Source organism: Bipolaris maydis (assembly GCF_028858645.1).
Source record: "Bipolaris maydis strain C4 unplaced genomic scaffold PSV08scaffold_7, whole genome shotgun sequence".
NCBI lineage: Eukaryota > Fungi > Ascomycota > Dothideomycetes > Pleosporales > Pleosporaceae > Bipolaris > Bipolaris maydis.
The window spans coordinates 301,054-320,086 of record NW_027093863.1 but is presented as its reverse complement, the minus strand read 5'-3'; the positions used below and the strand labels follow the sequence as shown (position 1 = coordinate 320,086).

Below are 19,033 nucleotides of genomic sequence, written 5' to 3'. Positions count from 1 at the left end.
ACGATTGTCATCGATGCGAGGGCGAGTGGGGTAATGATAGCGTGGCTTCGACCACGCTTTCGGCACATTCTGAGCCGATGGGTGCCAGACCCACATGGCAACGGTTGTCGTCATCGTGGATCCAACGCTCCAGAAGCACATCTTAACTCGATGGGGGTTACGCCGAGTTCTCGGCATCACGGGCGGGTTCGTAGCATGCCAGCAATGAGTTTGGGCGTTGTCTGCCGAGAACAACCCCAGCGATTAGAAGGAATGTAAAGTTTTTTCGTAAGAACGGGCTAGAAAATGTTTCCCTGACCATGGTCTCAGGCGCGCTTGTGTAATAGCAGCAGAGGGATATAACGGGACGATTCGCTCGCAGCGAAAAAGGGACATTTGATCATTTTGTAACTGTGCAAGCGTCAGAAACCAACATGTCACGCCTTTTCCAACCATTGACGATAGGGCCCGCCAGGCTAGACCATCGTATAGCCATGGCGCCATTGACTCGCTACCGTATAGACGACGAGCACAAAGCAACATCGCTCAACAAAGGTAGAGTATATACTGCTGCTGTGCTTTCCAAAGACAAATTATTGACAATATTTCATAGAGTACTATGAGCAAAGAGCATGTGTGCCAGGTACTCTTATAATCAGCGAAGCCTTCATCATCTCGAAAAATGCCATTAGTAGTCGTAACGCCCCGGGCATCTGGTCAGAGGATCAGATCATAGCCTGGAAAGATATCACAAGCGCAGTACATGCCAAGGGATGCAAAATATACTGTCAGCTCTGGCACCAAGGCCGGACTGGCAATCCCGAGGTTATTAAGGAAAACGGCCTCCGGATGATTTCTTCGAGCGCAGTTCCAATCAGTCCTGAACATGAAACACCAGAGGAGATGACAGAAGAGATGATTTGGGCAACAATAGGGGAGTATGCAACAGCAGCAAAGAACGCCATGGCCGCTGGGTTCGATGGTGTTGAGATTCACGGTGCAAACGGTTATTTGCCAGATCAGTTCCTGCAGTCGACATGTAACCAGCGAACGGATGAGTGGGGAGGGAGTATCGAGAAGCGATCGCGGTTCCTTTTAGAGGTAACCAAGGCGGTAGCGGCCGCAGTTGGTGCGGAGAAAACTGCCGTGCGCCTGAGTCCGTACAGCGACTTCAATGCAATGCTAATGGACGAGCCTGAGCCGACGTTCAGTCATGTTTTGGAAGTGTTGAAGCCTTTGGGTCTCGCATACCTCCATCTCATTGAAGCTCGCATTACGGGTAATGACGACTCTGAGTGTGGGGGACAAAAGACTGTAGGCTGGATGATTGAGCAGTGGAACAACGCTTCGCCCGTGGTGCTTGCAGGTGGATTTCTTCCAGACTCGGCGAAGCACGCAGTAGATGAGACGTACAAAGGATACGATGTGATTATTGCGTTTGGACGATACTTTGTGGCCAACCCAGACCTCGTGTTCCGGGTCAAGGAGAGCGTGCCACTGACAAAATACGACCGCAGTGTCTTTTACACGCCAAAGACACCCGTCGGCTACGTCGACTACCCGCACAGTCAGCAGTACCACCAGGCCATGGCCAAGGTATAGATAGTTAATACATAATACGTCGAGGTTGTAATCCGAAGTTTTGTTTGAAGAAAGGCTGGAGGTGAGCATAAGGTAGAGGCGATGCTGACTGTGACAAGGATGATGGTGGCAGGGCAGGAATGCAGCCGACTTACTTACTAGCTACCCCGCCAAAGTTAGTGCAGACTCCCTGCATCAGCTCCCCCTCCCCATCGGCCCGTCAGTTGACAACAACGTGTGTATGTACAGTTTCATACTACACACTCGACTGCACAGCTATCATCTCAATTCCCCGTCCCATCCCAAAGCATCCAGTCACAGTCGCCATGTCGACCACCATAGAGGCTGAGACGCTTAAGCAGCACCTGGCCGACAACCCGCCTGCCATTGTGCCCTTGGCCATCAAGCCCCACTTTGAGGCCTTGAGCGACAAGGAGAAGCTCTATGCCCACCATCTCTCCATGTAACATATCCCCTAGGACACGAATATATCGCTTCATGGCTGACTAGCTAACGCCTATCACAGTGCCTGCTTTGCCGGATCGCGCGTCGTCCTTCGCCAAGTCTCGCCCGAGTCGGAGTACATCTACGACTTCATTGTCGCCCTGCACAAACACACAAAGGACGACTATGCTTCTGTCGCCAAGGAAGCCGGCCTCTCGCAAGAGGACATCGATGCATACCTCAACTACGCGGCCCAGTTCCTGGGCAACATGGGCAACTACAGGTCCTTTGGTGACTCCAAGTTTGTACCCCGACTCCCGCCCCGCCAGCTCAAGGCCCTCGCCACCGTCTCCAAAGATACGCTAGCCCTATACGAAAAGATCAAAGACCAGATATACGCAGGCGATGATGTCGGAAAGCTGCATCTGGGCTATCCGGGTGCAGGACACATCTCAGCATACTACCCCGACAGTCCCAACATCACAAATGAGGAAATATCCAAAGTCAGCGACTTCCTCGAGGCCAAGGGTCTTCTCCCAGAAAACACTAGAATCAGGAAGACGGACAATGGCTACCAGGTCCTCATTGCTTCGGCGCTCGATAACCCCCCGGCAGAGCAACGCGATTTGAAAGAAAGCGAATGGACAATGGATGATGGAACAAAGGTCACACTCGTCTTTGGAGACTACTCCAAGGAAATGGATACCATTGCCCATCATATCGAGGAGGCCAAGAAGTATGCGGCCAACCAGCACCAGGTCGAGATGATGGAAGAGTATTCCAAGAGCTTCCGTAGTGGCTCACTGCAGGCTTTCAAAAAGAGCCAAATGGCGTGGGTACAGGATAAAGGGCCACAAGTCGAATCAGATATTGGCTTCATAGAAACCTATCGCGACCCTCACGGCATCCGTGGCGAATGGGAAGGTTTCGTCGCCATGGTCAACAAAGAACGGACACGCGCATTTGGAAAGCTGGTAGAGAGTGCACCACAGTACATACCACTTCTGCCATGGGACAAGTCTTTTGAGAAGGACAAGTTCTTGAGCCCAGACTTTACCTCGCTTGAGGTATTGACGTTTGCCGGTAGCGGGTAAGTGGTCGCCTCATTCAACATTGCTGCTGCATTTGCTGACACCAATAGTATCCCTGCCGGTATTAACATCCCCAACTACGATGACATTCGGCAAAACTTTGGCTTCAAGAACGTGTCATTGGGAAACATCCTCTCAGCGAAAGCACCAAACGAACCCATTCCCTTTATCAAAGATCGTGATCTAGATACGTATCAAAAATACCGCGATCCTGCTTTCGAGGTCCAGGTCGGACTCCATGAGCTGCTCGGTCATGGCTGTGGCAAACTGCTTCAGGAGACGGAGCCCGGTGTCTTCAACTTTGACAAGGAGAACCCGCCCATATCGCCTCTCAGCGGCCAGCCGATCAAAACGTGGTATAAACCCGGCCAGACATGGGGCTCAACTTTTGGTTCCATGGCTGCGTCGTACGAGGAATGTCGCGCTGAGTGCGTCGCCATGGCGTTATCTTGCGAGTTCCCCATATTGCAGCTATTCGGCTTCGGCGATGGCAAAGTAGACATGAACAGCGCGGCTGGTGATGTCTTGTACATAGCGTATCTCCAGATGGCACGCGCTGGTATCGCTGCTCTGGAGTTCTGGGATCCTAAGAGTAGGAAGTGGGGACAAGCACACATGCAGGCTCGCTTCTCCATCCTCCGAACCTTCCTCAACGCTGGCGTTGAATTCTGCCAACTAGAATGGGAGAAAGAAGACCTTTCAGACCTCACGATTCGCCTTGAACGCGATCGCATTCTTGACCTTGGCCGACCAGCCGTGGACGACTACCTTCAGAAGCTGCACATCTACAAGGCTACCGCAGACGTGGCTGCTGCGAAGCGCATGTACGATGAAATCACAAGCGTAGAGCCCTTCTACGAGAACATGGTTAGACCAGCTGTGTTGAGAAAGAAGACGCCACGCAAGGTATTTGTGCAAGCCAATACGGTCGAGAAAGACGGCAAGGTAGAACTTGTCGAGTATGAAGCAACCACCACAGGCATGATCCAGAGTTATGCTGACAGGGAATATGTTTAAGTATGACGGTAGCTAAGGCCGATTTTCTTCAAATCGTAGCATGCTCAGCCTGCTCTTGTCACAAATATAAAGGGCTGCGCACATGAGTAAATGAAAGATACAAATGCACAAAACAGTAGTCCAATTTTATACCGTGTTCACCGTTCCTGGGAGCACACACCTCAGATATAACCCTTTTTTATGGATGATGGATCGAGACTAATATTCAACGCAGCCTGGATTCATCTCAACAGTGGATACACATTGACTGGCGGAACAGTGCCAAGAGACGCTTGTATCTGTTTAGAGCAGGTACCTGGAAAGCGGCTCTTGGCGGCCTCTTGGCTAGAGAAAGTGTGGAGGTGGAGGGTACTAGCCTGGGGTTCCACATGGTAGTCATGCCCACCTCATGTACCCTAGTGCTATGCAATTGCCGGAACCCGCAGGATTCTTCCACCGCTTAAGAACGACCTTGTTACGAAACCTCGTCAACTGACCATGACTGCTTCCAAGACATGCGAAAGAGGGGAAAGTAGATATACCGACCACGATATTTGTCTAACCAAGCATCTGCGTTCACACGGCAGTAGTTACATGTAGTTAATAGAAGCCTAAACGATATGCATGCAAAAGCTTCTTTTTTGCTTCACGCCGTTACAGAAGGTGGCTCGGAGATGCAACCCTGAAGCGACCGAAGCCAAGAGGACTTGTGTAAATCTCCTTGGACATCCACACCCCCATCGCTATGTGTTTCACCTTTCCATACTGCGTTAGTGTGCCGACCCTACTGTAGAGTGCTCTTATCGCTGCAGGTTCCTGATTTCTCCGTCATGCTCATGGAAAAACTTGTATTGATTCGTGAAGCATTTTAGTTTCTACGCATATTCGAAATTGCAAACGAAATGGCTTCGGAACAATTCCCAACAGGCGCTCCACCGAGCCAGTGTTGGACTTGAATCGAAATGAATAAAGAGCCCACTGTTCTCTGATGATGCCTTTTTGATTCACCCAAGCAACCAGCTCTACTCTCTTTTTTTCCTTGTCTTCTGCAAAGGAGCCTCTTCCTAAAGGCTCGATTTCATCATGAAGTTTTCCATTCTTGCTCTTGCAACTGCCTATACCGCCAATGCTGCAGTCGTTGGCGAGAGACAGGCATACGGCGTGAAGGGCTCGCCTGAGGGGTTTGGTAAAGGTACCACGGGAGGTGGCAGCGCAGCATGCCAGATCCCTTCTTCCGTCGCCCAGCTGAAGACGTGGCTCACCGACAGCACCGCCCGTTGCATTGTGCTAGACCGCGAGTTCAACTTCAAGGGCACTGAAGGCACCACCACTGCCACTGGTTGCCGCCCTGCATCCAACAAATGCCCAGGCAATGGAGGCCAGGATGCCATCAATAACGCTAACTGGTGTACCAACGGCAATGCTGGGGCTGGAGCAACAAGTATCCAAGTCACATACGACACTGCTGGAACCTCGGCTATCAACCTAGGCTCCAACAAGTCCATCATCGGTGTCGGCAACAGAGGCGTGATTCGTGGCAAGGGTCTCCGTATTGCAAACGGAGCAAAGAACGTCATCATTCAAAACATTCATATCACTGATCTCAACCCCCAATATATCTGGGGTGGCGATGCCATCACCCTCGACGGTGCTGATCTGGTATGGGTTGGTACGTATCTCACCTCTTCACCTCCATTTCCATCCCCTTCCCCTATCTAACCATTTCCCACTAGACCACTGCAAAATCTCCCTCATCGGCCGCCAAATGTTCGTAGCCGGCTATGGCGCCTCCAACCGCGTCACAGTCTCTAACACGGAATTCGACGGTTCAACCTCCTGGTCTGCAACCTGCAACGGCCGCCACTACTGGACCATGCTGCTCATCGGGTCCAATGACCTCATTACCCTCAAAGGCAACTACATTCACCACACTTCCGGCCGCAGCCCGAAAGTCGGTGGTAACACCCTGCTACATGCTGTTAACAACTACTTTTACAGCAACACTGGCCACGCCTTTGATAATGAGAAGGGTGGCAAGATTGTCGCGGAGGGCAATGTGTTCCAGAATGTTGCGACTCCCCTGCTGGCGAACACGGGCCAGTTCTTTGCGTCGCCGTCGACCAGTGCAAATGCGGCTTGTAGTCAGTATCTGGGCCATGCGTGCCAGCTTAACTCGTTTGGAAGCAGTGGTGCGCTGAGTGGAAGTGACACATCGTTTTTCTCGAACTTTGGTGGTAAGAATGTCGCGAGTGCTTCGGCGGCAAGTGCCAATGTGGCGAACACAGCGGGTGTTGGTAAGATTTAGGCGAATTGACGTTTGGTCAAAAGAGAGGTCGTATAAGGGTGTCGATTGTTCGAGGGTTGGTTTATCTTCTCATGTACCTACTTTACCCCGTGATTTTGCTTTGAATTAAAGCTTGCTTAACAAGCTTCTCAGCATCATTACTCGTTGTATATATGCAAATATTCACCGCCATTATCAATCTGATAAACCATTCACTCCACCCCAAAAACCTCCTTAAAGACGTCAAGATTCCTCCGTCCTGTCACTCCAGCCGCGTAAATCGCAAACCCCACAACCTCAAACCACCCCTCAAACTCTTCCCTCCCCAACACCTCCTTCATCTCTCTCGCAACAGCCCGCGGCGGACACCCATACGCCCCGCACCCCATTGCACCCAGCACCAACCTCGTAACCCCCTCTCTTGCCGCTATCCTCAACACCAACACAATCTTCTCCCTCAAATCCCGCAATTCCCCTTCATCCGCAAACTCCTCCCCACCCTCCTTTACCCGCGGAAATCTCGGCGCCGCAACCGTAACAACCACAACACTAAACCGCTCCTCCTCCTCCAACTCCACCAGATCCCGATCCAACGTATCCCGATACACGACTACACCGGGTGACACGATGCCCGCGCACGATCCGGGACCCGTGTTGGGCCAGGGATACCATTCGGGCCGGAGCGTAGCATACAGCGTAGATGAATAGCACAGTGCTTCTTCCTGTGTACGCGACAGCGTGTAGCGCCAGCCGCCTCCCGGTTGCTGGTCCGAGGCTAAGTTCAAGACACCGATTTTCGGGGCGCCGGTGGAAGAAGATGGGGGTGGGGTTGTTTGGAAGTGCCGGGCTAGGGCGAAGGCGTCGCTGTGTAGAATTTGTATGGGGTGGAGAGAGAGATTTGGGTAGGTAGGAGAGGATTTGAGAAGTGGGGGGAGTTGGGAGGGGATGAAGGTGCTGGTGAGGGTGCCGGTGGGGAGGGAGGAGGCGAGGGAGGCGGAGCGCGAGATTGTTTCTTCGCAGATTTTGCGGCGGGTTGCGAGGTCTAGCATCTTGGGGATTGATGGGGGATGGGTGTCACGCTGCGTGTAGGTAGGTTACTTTGGAGGTTGCCTAATTTTTTTTGCCAAGCCTATGCGCTGAGTATTGTCGTGAAGTTGGATTGTTGTGGCTACGTGTTGAGTTCAACTGCTAAACACTAGTCTCTGAGAGAGATGTTTAGATGGCAGCGAGTTTGATGTGCAGGGGCGCTGTGATGTTGGTGATAGTGATGGTAGTTCGAGATTGGTGTACTACTACTCTAGTATAAGTGGGGCGCTAATGTCTGTCACTATGTATTGAGATACTCTTCTTAACGAGATGCTATAGCTTCTGCTATGTACAACAACACCTTCTGTTAACTTTAGGAAAGTACTTTCTCCAACAAAATGCTATGCTTGCCGTGCAATACAAGAGTATGATGTGACAGCCGCCCGACCGCCTGCCTTCGTTCAACCTCAAGTGCGCAGAAAGCTTATGCCCCTTGCTCAGCTGCCGTCCCTTTATATCGTATAGAATAGATAACTAGTCACAAGAACTTCGCTATTCTTCAACATGCCAGCGTGCTTGTGTGTTAATTCAAACTCTCTCTGTTAGAATGCACGGTATGAAGAGCACTAAGCCTTAGCCTGAAAGTAGGTTAGACGTACTGTATCGCTGCTGACGCCAACCCCAGGATTGGACAGAGTCTAGCAGTGTATCTTAGCTGAGTAAAAAGGATATAAATGACCTGTCCCACTCTTTTCTTTGTGGGAAGGTGCAGTTTTCATTATAGTCGAAGGCATTGCTGGTGTGGCGGTGCGCTCCCATTGTAGCTTAGCGCGAATAGTAGATAGGCAGCATCTCACTCAGAGCTCCACGATCAATCTCACAAATACTGTTTGAACCTCTTGCACGATGCAATATAGATTAAAGTCTTCTTAGTACCATCTATTCTGGAGCCAAGGTTAGGGATGCGCCGGGCCGGCCATCTTCCCAGTTGCATGTATGTATAAGACGCTCATGCACGCCACTTAGGCAGCATATACGTGGCAAACCGAACACCAACAAGCACGTCGTACAGAATGAGCGAACTAGGCTGAAATCTTTCTATGGCTCTAGCAAGGCACTATTTGCGATTGGATCGGAATTTGACGCTTTCATTCGATAAGATATACTGTGCAACACTAGCGACGCCATCAAATCAACGCGACAGCTATCACTTTTCATCCATCTTCACTTCCACACCGCACAGATTGCTGTGTCGCCTCTCTAAAGATTACAACACAGGATGAAACGAATACGATTGTCGGATAGATTTGAAATACCGTCTCCAGAAAAGCGCCAGCGATTTGTAGCCGCACCGGCTGTGGAATATCCGGACAACGAAGGCACTCCCCAAACACGTCTAGACGCAGCGCGTCGAGAACAGGCTACTCCATGTTCCAGATGTTCACATATTGATGTTGAACATCTTTTTGTCGATCTAAAGGGCAGAGAAGGAGGGCAGACATTGATGAATCTTGGAAAACTTGGGCCAGAGACCCAGTTATCACCGTGTCCATTATGTCGCCTTTTCTATGTGGTCAAGATGCAGAATAATGAAAACCTCGAGGAAGACGACTATATTTTATACTCAAAGAGTCCTCCATCACCGTGTCCCTCTAATAGATCTGTTCTAGCTGTAGCTAGAGGAGCGAGTAAATGCAGGCAGGGAATGTCTTGGAACAGATCGATGTTAAATGGAAAGAACAGTGGATTCATCGCATCTTCAATAGCACCAGGGTCGAACCCTCACAGATTTTCAATACGTGCTCGGTCTATTGGTGCAAGATCAATCGACTTCGACATTGTTCGAGACTGGATGAGATTTTGCATCGAAGGTCACACGAAGCAGTGCGTCTAAGCTACCTCATCAACTTCGGACCTAAAAGACCTAAAGTTGATTGATTGCGAACAACAACGAATCGTACAATCATTACCATCAGCTAAATATTCCGCGCTCAGTTATATATGGGGTACAAACGGATTCGGGAATAATGATCGCTCCATCCATAGCGAACTTCCCACAACCTTGCCGAAGACAATCGAGGATGCTTTGAAAGTCACCAAAGAGCTGGGTCTTCGATACATTTGTATTGACAGGTATTGTATCAACCAAGACGATGATGTTGAGAAACAGATCCAGATTCAGCAGATGGATCTCATATATCAGAATGCATTCATAACTATAGTTGCTGCAATTGGCAGTGATCTACATTTCGGCTTACCTGGAATCGGGACATCGAGGAATGTCCAACACACGGCTTGGATCAAGGAAACATGCCTTGTATCAATTCTCCCAGACCCACAGAAGATCATCAGCACCTTTGAATGGATGCAACGCGCATGAACTTATCGAGAGAGCCTTTTCTCCACTCGACGTCTGGTTTCTACAATGGAGCAAGTCTATTTTGAGTGCCGAGACACTATTGCGTATGAGACGGTCGCCAATTTTGCAAATATCCAATTTTTTCATTTGTTCAACGTAGCCAGCCACGTTGAAAATCGTCCCTAGATAATATGCAATTATTTGAGCGCATACAGTGGGACGGAGCTATTTGTTGAAGCTGATCGTATAGGCGCTTTTGAAGGTATGTTCAACAATTTTAAAAGAAAGAAGTTCCCTGTGCGTCAATTTCTGGGTGTTCCAATTATGCCCGCAGCAATTGGGGGACCACAAGGAGGACCAAAGCCAGCACAACGTAGTAGGAGTGAGTCTTTCGCTGCGGGGCTTTCCTGGAGAAATTCTACATCGGGAATTAGGCGCACCCAATTCCCTACATGGAGCTGGGTGGGATGGACTGCTGCATTTTTCTACGGCAATTCATTATGCGAACCAGGGCTTAAACTCGAAAATGAAAGTCGATTGAAGGTTTTCGTAGAGAACCATGATGGATCAATTTCAGATATGGATGAGTACAATGACACAGAGCTGGAGATGGAACTAAGTATGTAATTCCTGTGGCAAATTTGTTCACGTCGAAGCTTGGACAATACCCATCACAATTCAATACTTGCCTGAAGGGGCAGCTGACTGGATGGAGAATATTCAATCCATGGAAGGATTGGGACAAAACATCTCTGGGTATTTTGCTGTATTTCAAGACGATGAAAGGATTTTTCGAATCCCTTTGTTTTCATTATACCAGACCTATGAGAAGGGCAATGATACACAGCAGAACTTCGCGCCAGACCTCGATCGGGGCAGTTTGTTAGGTATAGCCCTAGGCAGATGCGAAGACGTTTCCAATCTTGAGCTTTATGAAGAAATATTTTTCTTAGTTGTACACGATAAAGGACAGCATTTCGAACGCGTTGGGTGCATGGAGTTTTGCTCTGCGATGCTGAGATTGTTTCTTGACTTTAACGATTTAAGGTCCGATGAAACAATATGGATGCTTTGTTTTCGACAAAAAGAACGGAGAACAGTCCGCCTCGGTTAATGTTAGCATAACAGGTGGTGTTTTAGTAATGTCGGAGGATGGATATCTAGGTGATAGGCCTCACACGCAACGGCGTTTGCATACTACTGGTAGCTGCTTGGGCCATACAAATGTTGAATTCTAGAATACTTTCAATCACCCGAAAGTGGAGGTGTTCTATGCATAATCTCATAAACGTGAGGATTTGCGGTGAAGTCGTTATAAGGAGTATCGTGAGCGTCTCGTTACGCAGGGTGTCTTGCAACGCATGGGCGGGCTTAAACGATGCTTAAGGATCTCGGAGCGTCAGAGCTCTTGATCAAGAACCGGTGGCTAGTACCTTTCTTTACTACCAATAAGGTAAATGCATCCAGTGCTGTCATGTTGGTCGGATAATATCGATGCAGGTGGCCAACCCAAAAGCCTGGATTCTTGTATCCGTGACCCTCCGTCTCCTGATGATCCTCGCCTAGAAGATCAATACGCGCAACGAATGGATCCGTGCGCGCATGTTCGTCGGGATTATTGGCATTAACATCCGCAGAGAAGCGGAAGCGCTCCCCGCTGATGAGCGGGTAATTGCGTGTTACGTCCATAGAGTTGTTCGTGTGACCGAAGATCAGCGATTTCTCGTATACCCCCATAATGATGTTGTAATCACACCCTATTTGTCTGTCGTCTTAAAAATAGTGGTTTATCTTGATACAGCTGTAGAAACTAGGTGGGGCTCCGCTCATGCAGCGTGATATTGCATCGGCATGAATATTGAATAAGGGTCTAGTCTGCTATCAAACTTTAGGCCGCTGATGAGAGCAGACATATGCCGACATGGTTAGCCAAGATTTTGGTACCTTGCATGATTTCCCCACCTACACAATCCCCGCATTGGAAGCGAGAAAGTGGGTAGTAAGCTTTGCAGGGCTGGAAACATGGGGACAGGGGGACGAGCATAGGTATACAGATGTGGCGTCGGCTCCAATAATGTTATGCGACAGAGTTCGGGAGTCGCCATCATTTGTTTCAGCACCTCGGAGACGTGGCTCTGTGCCTCTACCAAACAAATAGAAAACCTTGGCTGGCTTCCTAGTTTGAAGTATTTTAGTATATCATACTGCTCATCTTATCTTGTATGCGTGCGATACGGATTAGATCAAAGCTTGCAGAATATTATGCAGTGATCCGGTGATATCCTATAACTGTGCAAACAATCCTGTTGAGTTTTCACATATTGCTTTTGGCAGGTGGCGTCGTTAGCATTCTCATAGCGTGTGGTGAACGACGCGACGGTGCAATGTCGATCAAAACGAAATTGTTACTAGTGCCCCGCGGAGAGAAATGCCGTATTACGTAGTCCCATATCCACGAGCTCTAGCTGGCGCTCAATGACCAATCGCTCTGCTCTGTATTGTTAACTGTGAGGCGTCGTAGCTGAACAACTCGTGGCAACCCCAAACCCTGACTCAGGCGCAACCGGATGATTGCACACAGATCAGCAGCTAGCCCTGTTAGCGATCGGTTTTGACAGCCATCCGCTACCCGCTCCCCGCTGGCACGGTGCAGCATGACCAACATGTTCTGGAGTAGCCTTTAGGTCATGTGGAGCACTCTGATAGCGCCAACTTTTAGGTATGTATAAGAGCCCCGTGAGTTCGTGACATAACAGCATGCATAATTGTCCTGAACTACGTAATACTGCAAATGAAGCGCGATTGAAGAAACCTAATTCTCCTTTTCTTGCTTGATCGTCTTGCAGGCACTCGGATACGCAATATCTCCCACCCACCTGGTAGGATATGCGCAAATGCTGCTGTTCTAGGCCATCAATATGTTGATTGTAGCATGGCTAGGATTAAATCCCTGGTTCGGAACCCAAAATTCATGTGCGAGTAAGTAGTCCGCCAGCACCGTGTCTTATCCGAAACATGTGAAGATCCAGCCAGAAAAAGCAAATGTCTATCGGAAAGGGCCCTGAACGGCCGGAAGAGTCGTACCAGTATAGCAGAAGGCTCAGCTCTGGTACACATGTGTCAGGGCGCAAAGTTATTATGCCCACCAAAAACATGGGGATAAATCAGTCTCCACCTATCCATCTGCATGGCGCAGGGGCCAGACAGAACCGGGGGGGATCGCCTGCGGATAGTGTCCCGTCCCGTCGCGTGGGTGATCCAAGGAGGTCCGCGCAAACCTTATGACATGTAACAGCGGATTCGCCACCGGAAATACGATTTTCAGAATGCCTTTTGAACGAGCATTTTTCTTTATAAACCTTGAGCGTGCTGGGTCCGTTCTACTATCTGGCATTTTTCTGCCACCAACAAACCACTCAGGATCATGGGTCTTCCGCTTCCCCAACAACTCAGAATACCATGCGCCTTCCTAGGTGCGCTGGGTATCGTCACTTTTGCACTCCGCTGCTTCGTTCGTCTGCGTATTGTTAAGGCCTGGGGCACTGATGATACGTTCATCACTCTCGCGTTTGTATGTTTGCGCAGCTTGATATCCCTTGCCACTTCGCCATCTTACTTACAATCTGCTAGATTATGCACATGTGGTACACTGGGACTTTGTTGACAGGCATTCATTATGGAACTGGTCGACGAACTTCAGAGATATCTGTAGAAGACTCAGTACATGCCATGCGTGTAAGTTTACAATCTCCCTGGAAATAAGGCAGTGTCTGAATCCCCATCTAGTGTTGGTGGCTGTGTTTCCTAGCGTACGCATGTTCAATCACCCTTGCCAAAATCTCCGCTGGTTTCTTCTTCCTTCGGGCCACAGGCAGCAAGTCGGTCTTCCGTATCACGACCTACGTTATCACGATACTCGCCGCAGTGGTTGGCTTCGGTTTCTTCTTCCTCAGTGTTTTCCAGTGCCTGCCAGTGAGCTTTTTCTGGACGCGCTTACAGGGAGATATCCATGGCAAATGCCTTGACATCGAAATTATGATAATAGCCACATACTTTTACGGAGCTGTCACTGCAGGAACAGACATAGCTTGGGGCATTTTGGTCGGAGCGCTCATCTGGAAACTGCAAATTGACCGCCGCACAAAAATTTTGACAGCACCTTTTCTAGGTCTGGCATGCATGTAAGTCAAAATGCCCCTTGAAAAATAACTTCGATTGACGATAAAAACAGTGCAAGTTACGCTGCCCTCGTGCGAATGCCCTACGTTGCCAACTTCAAAAACCCAGATTTTCTATGTAAGCACACCATAAACAAGAATACACGTTCTCTTCAGTCCTAACCACTCCACTCTCTACAGACGCAACCGTCGAAATCTCCATGTGGTCCACAGTTGAAGTCGGCGTTTCCATCTGCGCCGCCAACCTCGCCACCATCCGTCCTCTAATTCATCACTTCGCACATAAAGGCGAATCTTGGGAATCGCGCCAGAACAGGCCGGGTCACGCCGAACTGGCAACCATACCCGACTCCCAGGAACTTCCTGTGCTGGAAATGCCACCAAAGACTGCAGAAAGCTCGATCACACATACGGATCCGAAGAGTAGGAATGGCGGGAGCGGAATGACGAGAAGCATATCCAATTGGAGCAGGTGGACGCGGAAAGACAGTGCGGCAAACGTGGACATTCATACTCCGTGACGCCTCGAAATTCAGTCAAAAGGGAGAAAAGCGTAAATCATTTCCGAAACTTTGTACAATATGGCATCTCAGGTGGGGCTTTTGTCAAACACAAAAGTTGTCCCCCCTCCCCTTTATTGGCTCATGGCCTTGTTTAGAATTTTAATCGCAGCCTAGATAAATGCTGCTTCAATCTTCACAAGCGGCCTGCCAATTCGTGGTCGTATGGTGGCACGTAGCTGATCAACGCAAGCGCCCCCTGTCGTATCCCTATACACTTTATTTCTCAAAACACTATAGACACGCGTCTTAGCCCTGATTGCTCGCTTCTGCGCTAGCTCCAGCGCTATATCGAGCCTTTGGTCTGTGGGATCAATAGCGTCGACGATTGCGTCTGCAAGGGCCGCTCGGGCCGTCGAGCGATGAGCCGGTAGTAGTAGCATTTTGTGGGCAATGTCGGGCCGCAGAGTAGTATGTAGCGTGGAGCAAAGTCCTCTTACATTCAAAGCGCCTACCGAGAGTTATGGGCGACTTTCACTTCTTGCTAAAAAGAAAAAAATGGAGACATAGATAACCAGACTTGCATGCATGATCGCACATGCATTTGCCCAATCTACTTTGCCGTCGTTACAACTTATGTCTCTTCTCCCCCGTCCTAATCTTCTCAAACTCCCTCTGCGGAATCCCCAACGCCTGTCTTTTCAACCCCCCCATCAACTCAGCCACCACACTCTGATCAACCTGCTGCTTCATCGACAGCATGAGAAGCTTCTTCGTCTCAAGCAAACTCGAGCCCACCAGATGCGGACCTAGGGTATCATCAACATGCGCAATCACTCGCTCCCTGAGCTTCTCATCCTCGCCCTCAGCGCAATCCTCAAAGACTTTGTTGACAAACCCACACGCAACAAGATCATCCGCCAAAATCTTTCGACTCGTAAGAAGCGCCTCTGTCGCCTTACTCACCCCCATCCGCCTCACAAACCCCACTGAAGCACCGCCTTCAGCGATGAGCCCGAGGCTCGTAAAAGGTGTGAGGAGGTAGGCGTGGGGAGCGCAAAAGATGAAATCAGAAAACGAAACCAGTGCCGCTGCGATGCCTACAACAGGGCCATTCAGCGCCGTCACAAGAATTTTCGAATGCGTATAAAAAGCTTCGGTAGAGTTGAGGGTGTAGGATACCGTTTCCCTGAGGGATTCGCGCCAGATGTCTGTGCCGGGATCGATGGCATTGCTGGTTGAGATGTCTACTCCACTGCGTGGTTTGAGTGAGCGGGGCGTGAGGATGAAGAGATGATTGAGACTTACGCGCTGAAGAATCTGCCCGTTCCTGTGAGAATGGTGATGAAGACTTCGTCGTGTGTGTCTATTTCTCGCAGCCGCTGGGTCAAGAGGTAGAACCCGTCTTTTGTTAGAGCTCCGAGCTTTTGGGGGCGGTTGATGGTGAGAATGGCGATTCTACCTAGGTATTCCACGGTGATCCATGAGTCTGGTGCTTCGGGTGGATCAGACATGGTGGTTCTTAAAAACTCTTTTTGATAATCATTATCATTGGTAGTTTTTTAAATGAGTGTCAAGGAAACGACAACCGATCTCAGGTCAAACATTTTCAAAGATCCAGAAATGTGTAATATTACTTGCGGTAAGTTTGTTCTCCCTGCTACATAATCGACACCGGAGTTTTAATAGTTCGGCATTTTCCCCTTCGGTGCCCCGGTAACAAATGTAGTAACAATTTTGGTCGGGCCGACGACTGCACTCGAACAATAACATCACCAACCCACCGAGCACCCTCCCCAAAGTGCTGTGGGCCCGAAAAATTCTTGGAAACTTCCCCGTACTGTCTCTTTGGTTTCTGAGCAATCACCTTCCCCTGAAAGAACTGTTCTCTCTGAAGTATCAACAAACTTTTCAACCTGTCCTCACGCAAGCCTATTTACTCTTTCAACATGAAGAAGAAAATCGTAGTCTATTTCAGATGTCTCCGAATAGAAAAATGGGGGGTTCAAAGTCTCCTAAACATATGTCATAACATCCAAATGAGCGCTAGGCGTACTGCTGTCCAGAGATAGGTTGCGAAACCTCGATACTCGAGAGACCGCAGTGCGGCATACCAAAATACTGTTCATCGCCATGCAACATGAACGCACCCCACTTGAGTTCCTTCTCCCAGGGAGCAACTTCATACGGCCTTGCAAAACAAGATGCGGCGATCGCCGCACTGCAAGACCCCACCAATGGAGCAGGACTCAGCTTCTTCCTACCCAAAATGAACATGCCAATCGCCAAAACAACAGCGACAACAAAGGAAAGCAGGATGCCTAGTGGCGAAAACGAGAGAGATATGAAATCCTCTCCACAGCTACCACTGTAGGTATTGCCATTTGGTAGAAGGAACTCGGGATCCCAGTGTTGGCATCCTCCAACCGTACTATGCTCACCATACATATTATACAACTCTACCGAGACCACAAACAAGCTTTGCGACGCCAGCCAGTGCAGTAGCGTCGAGAAACCCAAGAGCGGCAACGCATAACGATACGGAAGCTGCAGGAAATACGTACTGCGCTGGTGTCCGCGCCGACTCGTCGAAACGCGAAGTGGCTTGTAGCGGTTGAAGAAGGCGGACCACTCGTCTCCAAGGAGCATCGACGTGATAGCTGCGTTGTAGGAGAAGTAGATGAGGGAGATGATTACTTGGGGACTGTTTGCTACAAAGACGTTTGAGAAGACGCCGAGGAGGCCGGACGAGGCGGTGCCGTCTTGCACGATGGTGCGTGGATCGACGTTGCCGAGGCCGATGCCGAGGATGCTGCGGAGACTGTTGTCGCCTCGGATTGAGATGTAGGCGTAGAAGAAGAGGAAGATGAGTACGCTAATGCCTGTGAATAGGCTGGTGCGGAGTTAGTGGGGCAAGTAGCAGTATGTTGGTGAAGGAGGAATAGATGCTTACGCCAGACGAACGGTCCATCGCTTTCCTCTCTTGACTGCTGAAGACCATCTGCCCGATTTCATTGTGAATGTTCTCGGTTGCTGCTGTGCTGGCCACGCCTTTCTCGCAGTATGAATGTCTTGCTGAGATACAAGACACATGTTGTGGGCTATCGTGTCTGGCTCGCGAAGAAACGATGCCACCGCATCTCCAACCGTTAACATCGGGTCGTTGCGAAGAGTGAAGAGACCGGTAAGAATAGCAGCTATCTTCACCACATTAAACGCAATGACTATCAGCATCAGGTGAACACTGAAGCTCAACTTGCATGTCGGCCCCGTGGCCTCGCTGAGGCAACTTCGCACGCGGTGACCAGCAAACGGTGCCCACATTGACGGATCTTCCTGGAGCCGAGGCAGGAAGCGACCCGCTTGCTGCTGGAAACACGAACCGGCTTCCCCTTCAAACTGTCTGTAGATCCATGACGTGCCTGTGTCTGCCGAGCAAGTACCCGTGCGTTCAATGTAGTTGAATGCGCCGTAAATCTCGTCGGGTCCCATAACACCTTCGTCAATGACGAGGAAAACATTGCCTCTGGCTGACTGGAAAGTGGCACTGTAAGCATCGATGCATTCGCGCAGCGTAAGGTTCTCAAGCCGGCCGGCTTTGAAAGCCTCTGCGTACAGTTGGCCGTTGATGTACGGGTTGCTGATATAACCGCCTGCACTGGTAGTGTTCATTGTGCCGTTAAAGGTCCCATTCTCTATCGCAGCCTTTGTCTCAGGGCCGAATTCGATGACCCCGTATGTCTGGGCGGAGGTGGACATGAAGACTACCGAGTTGTAGCTATCAAGCGTTAGTGTGCACGTTGACGAGTTCGATCATCATCGATACTGCTTACCAGAGATGCAATGGAAACGAAGAAAGACCCAGTATCCACCAGCAAACCTTCTTGCGCGCCCCAAAACTGGAAGACATGATGTTTCCCATGCTGGGTATGCCGACGTCGAGCCAGTTTCCTTTTCGATGTGCATCTTCGACTTCGGATCGGGTGGGAGCTGAAAGACATTGCATGCAATAATTACTCGCACCTAGAATTGCGGTGCTCAAAATGTTGATGAGCAAATGTACGCCAATGTTAACCTTCTTGGTGTAATCACATGTCGCTTCGTAGAGTATGCCAACACCGTTCGTCGCACCTTTGGTACGCAGTGCCCACACTAGGAAGGCAGTGTTGATACAGAGTACTGCAAGTCCCAGTAGTATGAACAGATACAAGCTCTGCCGCCATTTCTGTGTCTCTTTTCGCTCTTGAGTCGTCCCGTCGACGTTGTTCCCGTTGTGTGTTAGGAAAGGCTGCAGTTGCGCCTCTGGTCGCTTCGACATATGCACTTGGTACATAGTAGCATCATAGAAGAAGCTTGAGATGGAATTGAACGTAGTACAGAAATGCGAGGACGGAATTTTGTGCGCCATTGCAAGATATATGCAATGCCACGATGCATGTAGGCTCCAAGCTGTCCAACCTCGCGCCATGGCGTGCGGCTGATAGTCATGAGCGCTCATGATGGCAACTAGTAATTGGGCGCCAGTTGACGCCACAAGGCCACTGCTCGCTTGTAATTGGTTGCTCTCTATTGGGAAGATGCAGCTAATGCAAGCT

General features: G+C 49.7%; 8 protein-coding genes across 8 annotated transcripts; 5 read left to right on the top strand and 3 right to left on the bottom strand.

Annotated features, from left to right (window-relative positions):
* Positions 1–413: 413 nt before the first annotated feature.
* PSV08DRAFT_401812 (dipeptidyl-peptidase iii) lies at positions 414–4,276 on the top strand (the record flags this gene model as incomplete). Its single annotated transcript, XM_014227364.2, has 6 exons — positions 414–534; positions 593–1,575; positions 1,694–1,799; positions 1,837–2,023; positions 2,087–3,094; positions 3,146–4,276. 6 exons carry the CDS (start codon positions 414–416, stop codon positions 4,110–4,112), a joined length of 3,372 nt encoding a protein of 1,123 aa, XP_014082839.2. The 3' UTR covers positions 4,113–4,276.
* An 898-nt stretch (positions 4,277–5,174) lies between these two features.
* On the top strand, positions 5,175–6,396 carry PSV08DRAFT_247312 (polysaccharide lyase; the record flags this gene model as incomplete). The annotated part of the gene is made up of 2 exons (XM_014227365.1): positions 5,175–5,760; positions 5,825–6,396. 2 exons carry the CDS (start codon positions 5,175–5,177, stop codon positions 6,394–6,396), a joined length of 1,158 nt encoding a protein of 385 aa, XP_014082840.1.
* Positions 6,397–6,421: 25 nt separating this feature from the next.
* On the bottom strand, positions 6,422–7,424 carry PSV08DRAFT_362170 (uncharacterized protein; the record flags this gene model as incomplete). Its single annotated transcript, XM_014227366.2, has 1 exon — positions 6,422–7,424. One exon carries the CDS (start codon positions 7,422–7,424, stop codon positions 6,588–6,590), a length of 837 nt encoding a protein of 278 aa, XP_014082841.1. The 3' UTR covers positions 6,422–6,587.
* Positions 7,425–9,124: 1,700 nt separating this feature from the next.
* On the top strand, positions 9,125–9,781 carry PSV08DRAFT_351428 (heterokaryon incompatibility protein-domain-containing protein; the record flags this gene model as incomplete). Its single annotated transcript, XM_066092841.1, has 2 exons — positions 9,125–9,285; positions 9,397–9,781. 2 exons carry the CDS (start codon positions 9,125–9,127, stop codon positions 9,779–9,781), a joined length of 546 nt encoding a protein of 181 aa, XP_065949082.1.
* A 303-nt stretch (positions 9,782–10,084) lies between these two features.
* PSV08DRAFT_247311 (uncharacterized protein) lies at positions 10,085–10,998 on the top strand (the record flags this gene model as incomplete). Its single annotated transcript, XM_066092348.1, has 3 exons — positions 10,085–10,379; positions 10,462–10,647; positions 10,808–10,998. The coding sequence occupies 3 exons, from the start codon at positions 10,085–10,087 to the stop codon at positions 10,996–10,998; spliced, it is 672 nt and encodes a 223-aa protein (XP_065949081.1).
* Positions 10,999–13,147: 2,149 nt separating this feature from the next.
* On the top strand, positions 13,148–14,611 carry PSV08DRAFT_41849 (uncharacterized protein). The gene is made up of 5 exons (XM_066093956.1): positions 13,148–13,331; positions 13,391–13,495; positions 13,547–13,941; positions 13,992–14,056; positions 14,119–14,611. Exons 1-5 carry the CDS (start codon positions 13,185–13,187, stop codon positions 14,457–14,459), a joined length of 1,053 nt encoding a protein of 350 aa, XP_065949080.1. The 5' UTR covers positions 13,148–13,184; the 3' UTR covers positions 14,460–14,611.
* A 454-nt stretch (positions 14,612–15,065) lies between these two features.
* On the bottom strand, positions 15,066–15,952 carry PSV08DRAFT_371098 (ClpP/crotonase-like domain-containing protein; the record flags this gene model as incomplete). Its single annotated transcript, XM_014227369.1, has 2 exons — positions 15,066–15,693; positions 15,747–15,952. 2 exons carry the CDS (start codon positions 15,950–15,952, stop codon positions 15,066–15,068), a joined length of 834 nt encoding a protein of 277 aa, XP_014082844.1.
* A 518-nt stretch (positions 15,953–16,470) lies between these two features.
* Positions 16,471–18,756, bottom strand: PSV08DRAFT_223114 (uncharacterized protein; the record flags this gene model as incomplete). Its single annotated transcript, XM_014227370.2, has 4 exons — positions 16,471–16,792; positions 16,871–17,331; positions 17,392–18,216; positions 18,272–18,756. 4 exons carry the CDS (start codon positions 18,754–18,756, stop codon positions 16,485–16,487), a joined length of 2,079 nt encoding a protein of 692 aa, XP_014082845.1. The 3' UTR covers positions 16,471–16,484.
* Between the last annotated feature and the right edge of the window lie 277 nt (positions 18,757–19,033).

Bases quoted from the DNA above. Each gene is read 5' to 3' on its own strand.
- PSV08DRAFT_41849 (XM_066093956.1), top strand. From the start codon at position 13,185: ATGGGTCTTCCGCTTCCCCAACAACTCAGAATACCATGCGCCTTCCTA. The intron at 13,942-13,991 runs GTAAGTCAAAAT...CGATAAAAACAG, and splicing joins TTTCTAGGTCTGGCATGCAT to TGCAAGTTACGCTGCCCTCG. The intron at 14,057-14,118 runs GTAAGCACACCA...CACTCTCTACAG, and splicing joins CAAAAACCCAGATTTTCTAT to ACGCAACCGTCGAAATCTCC.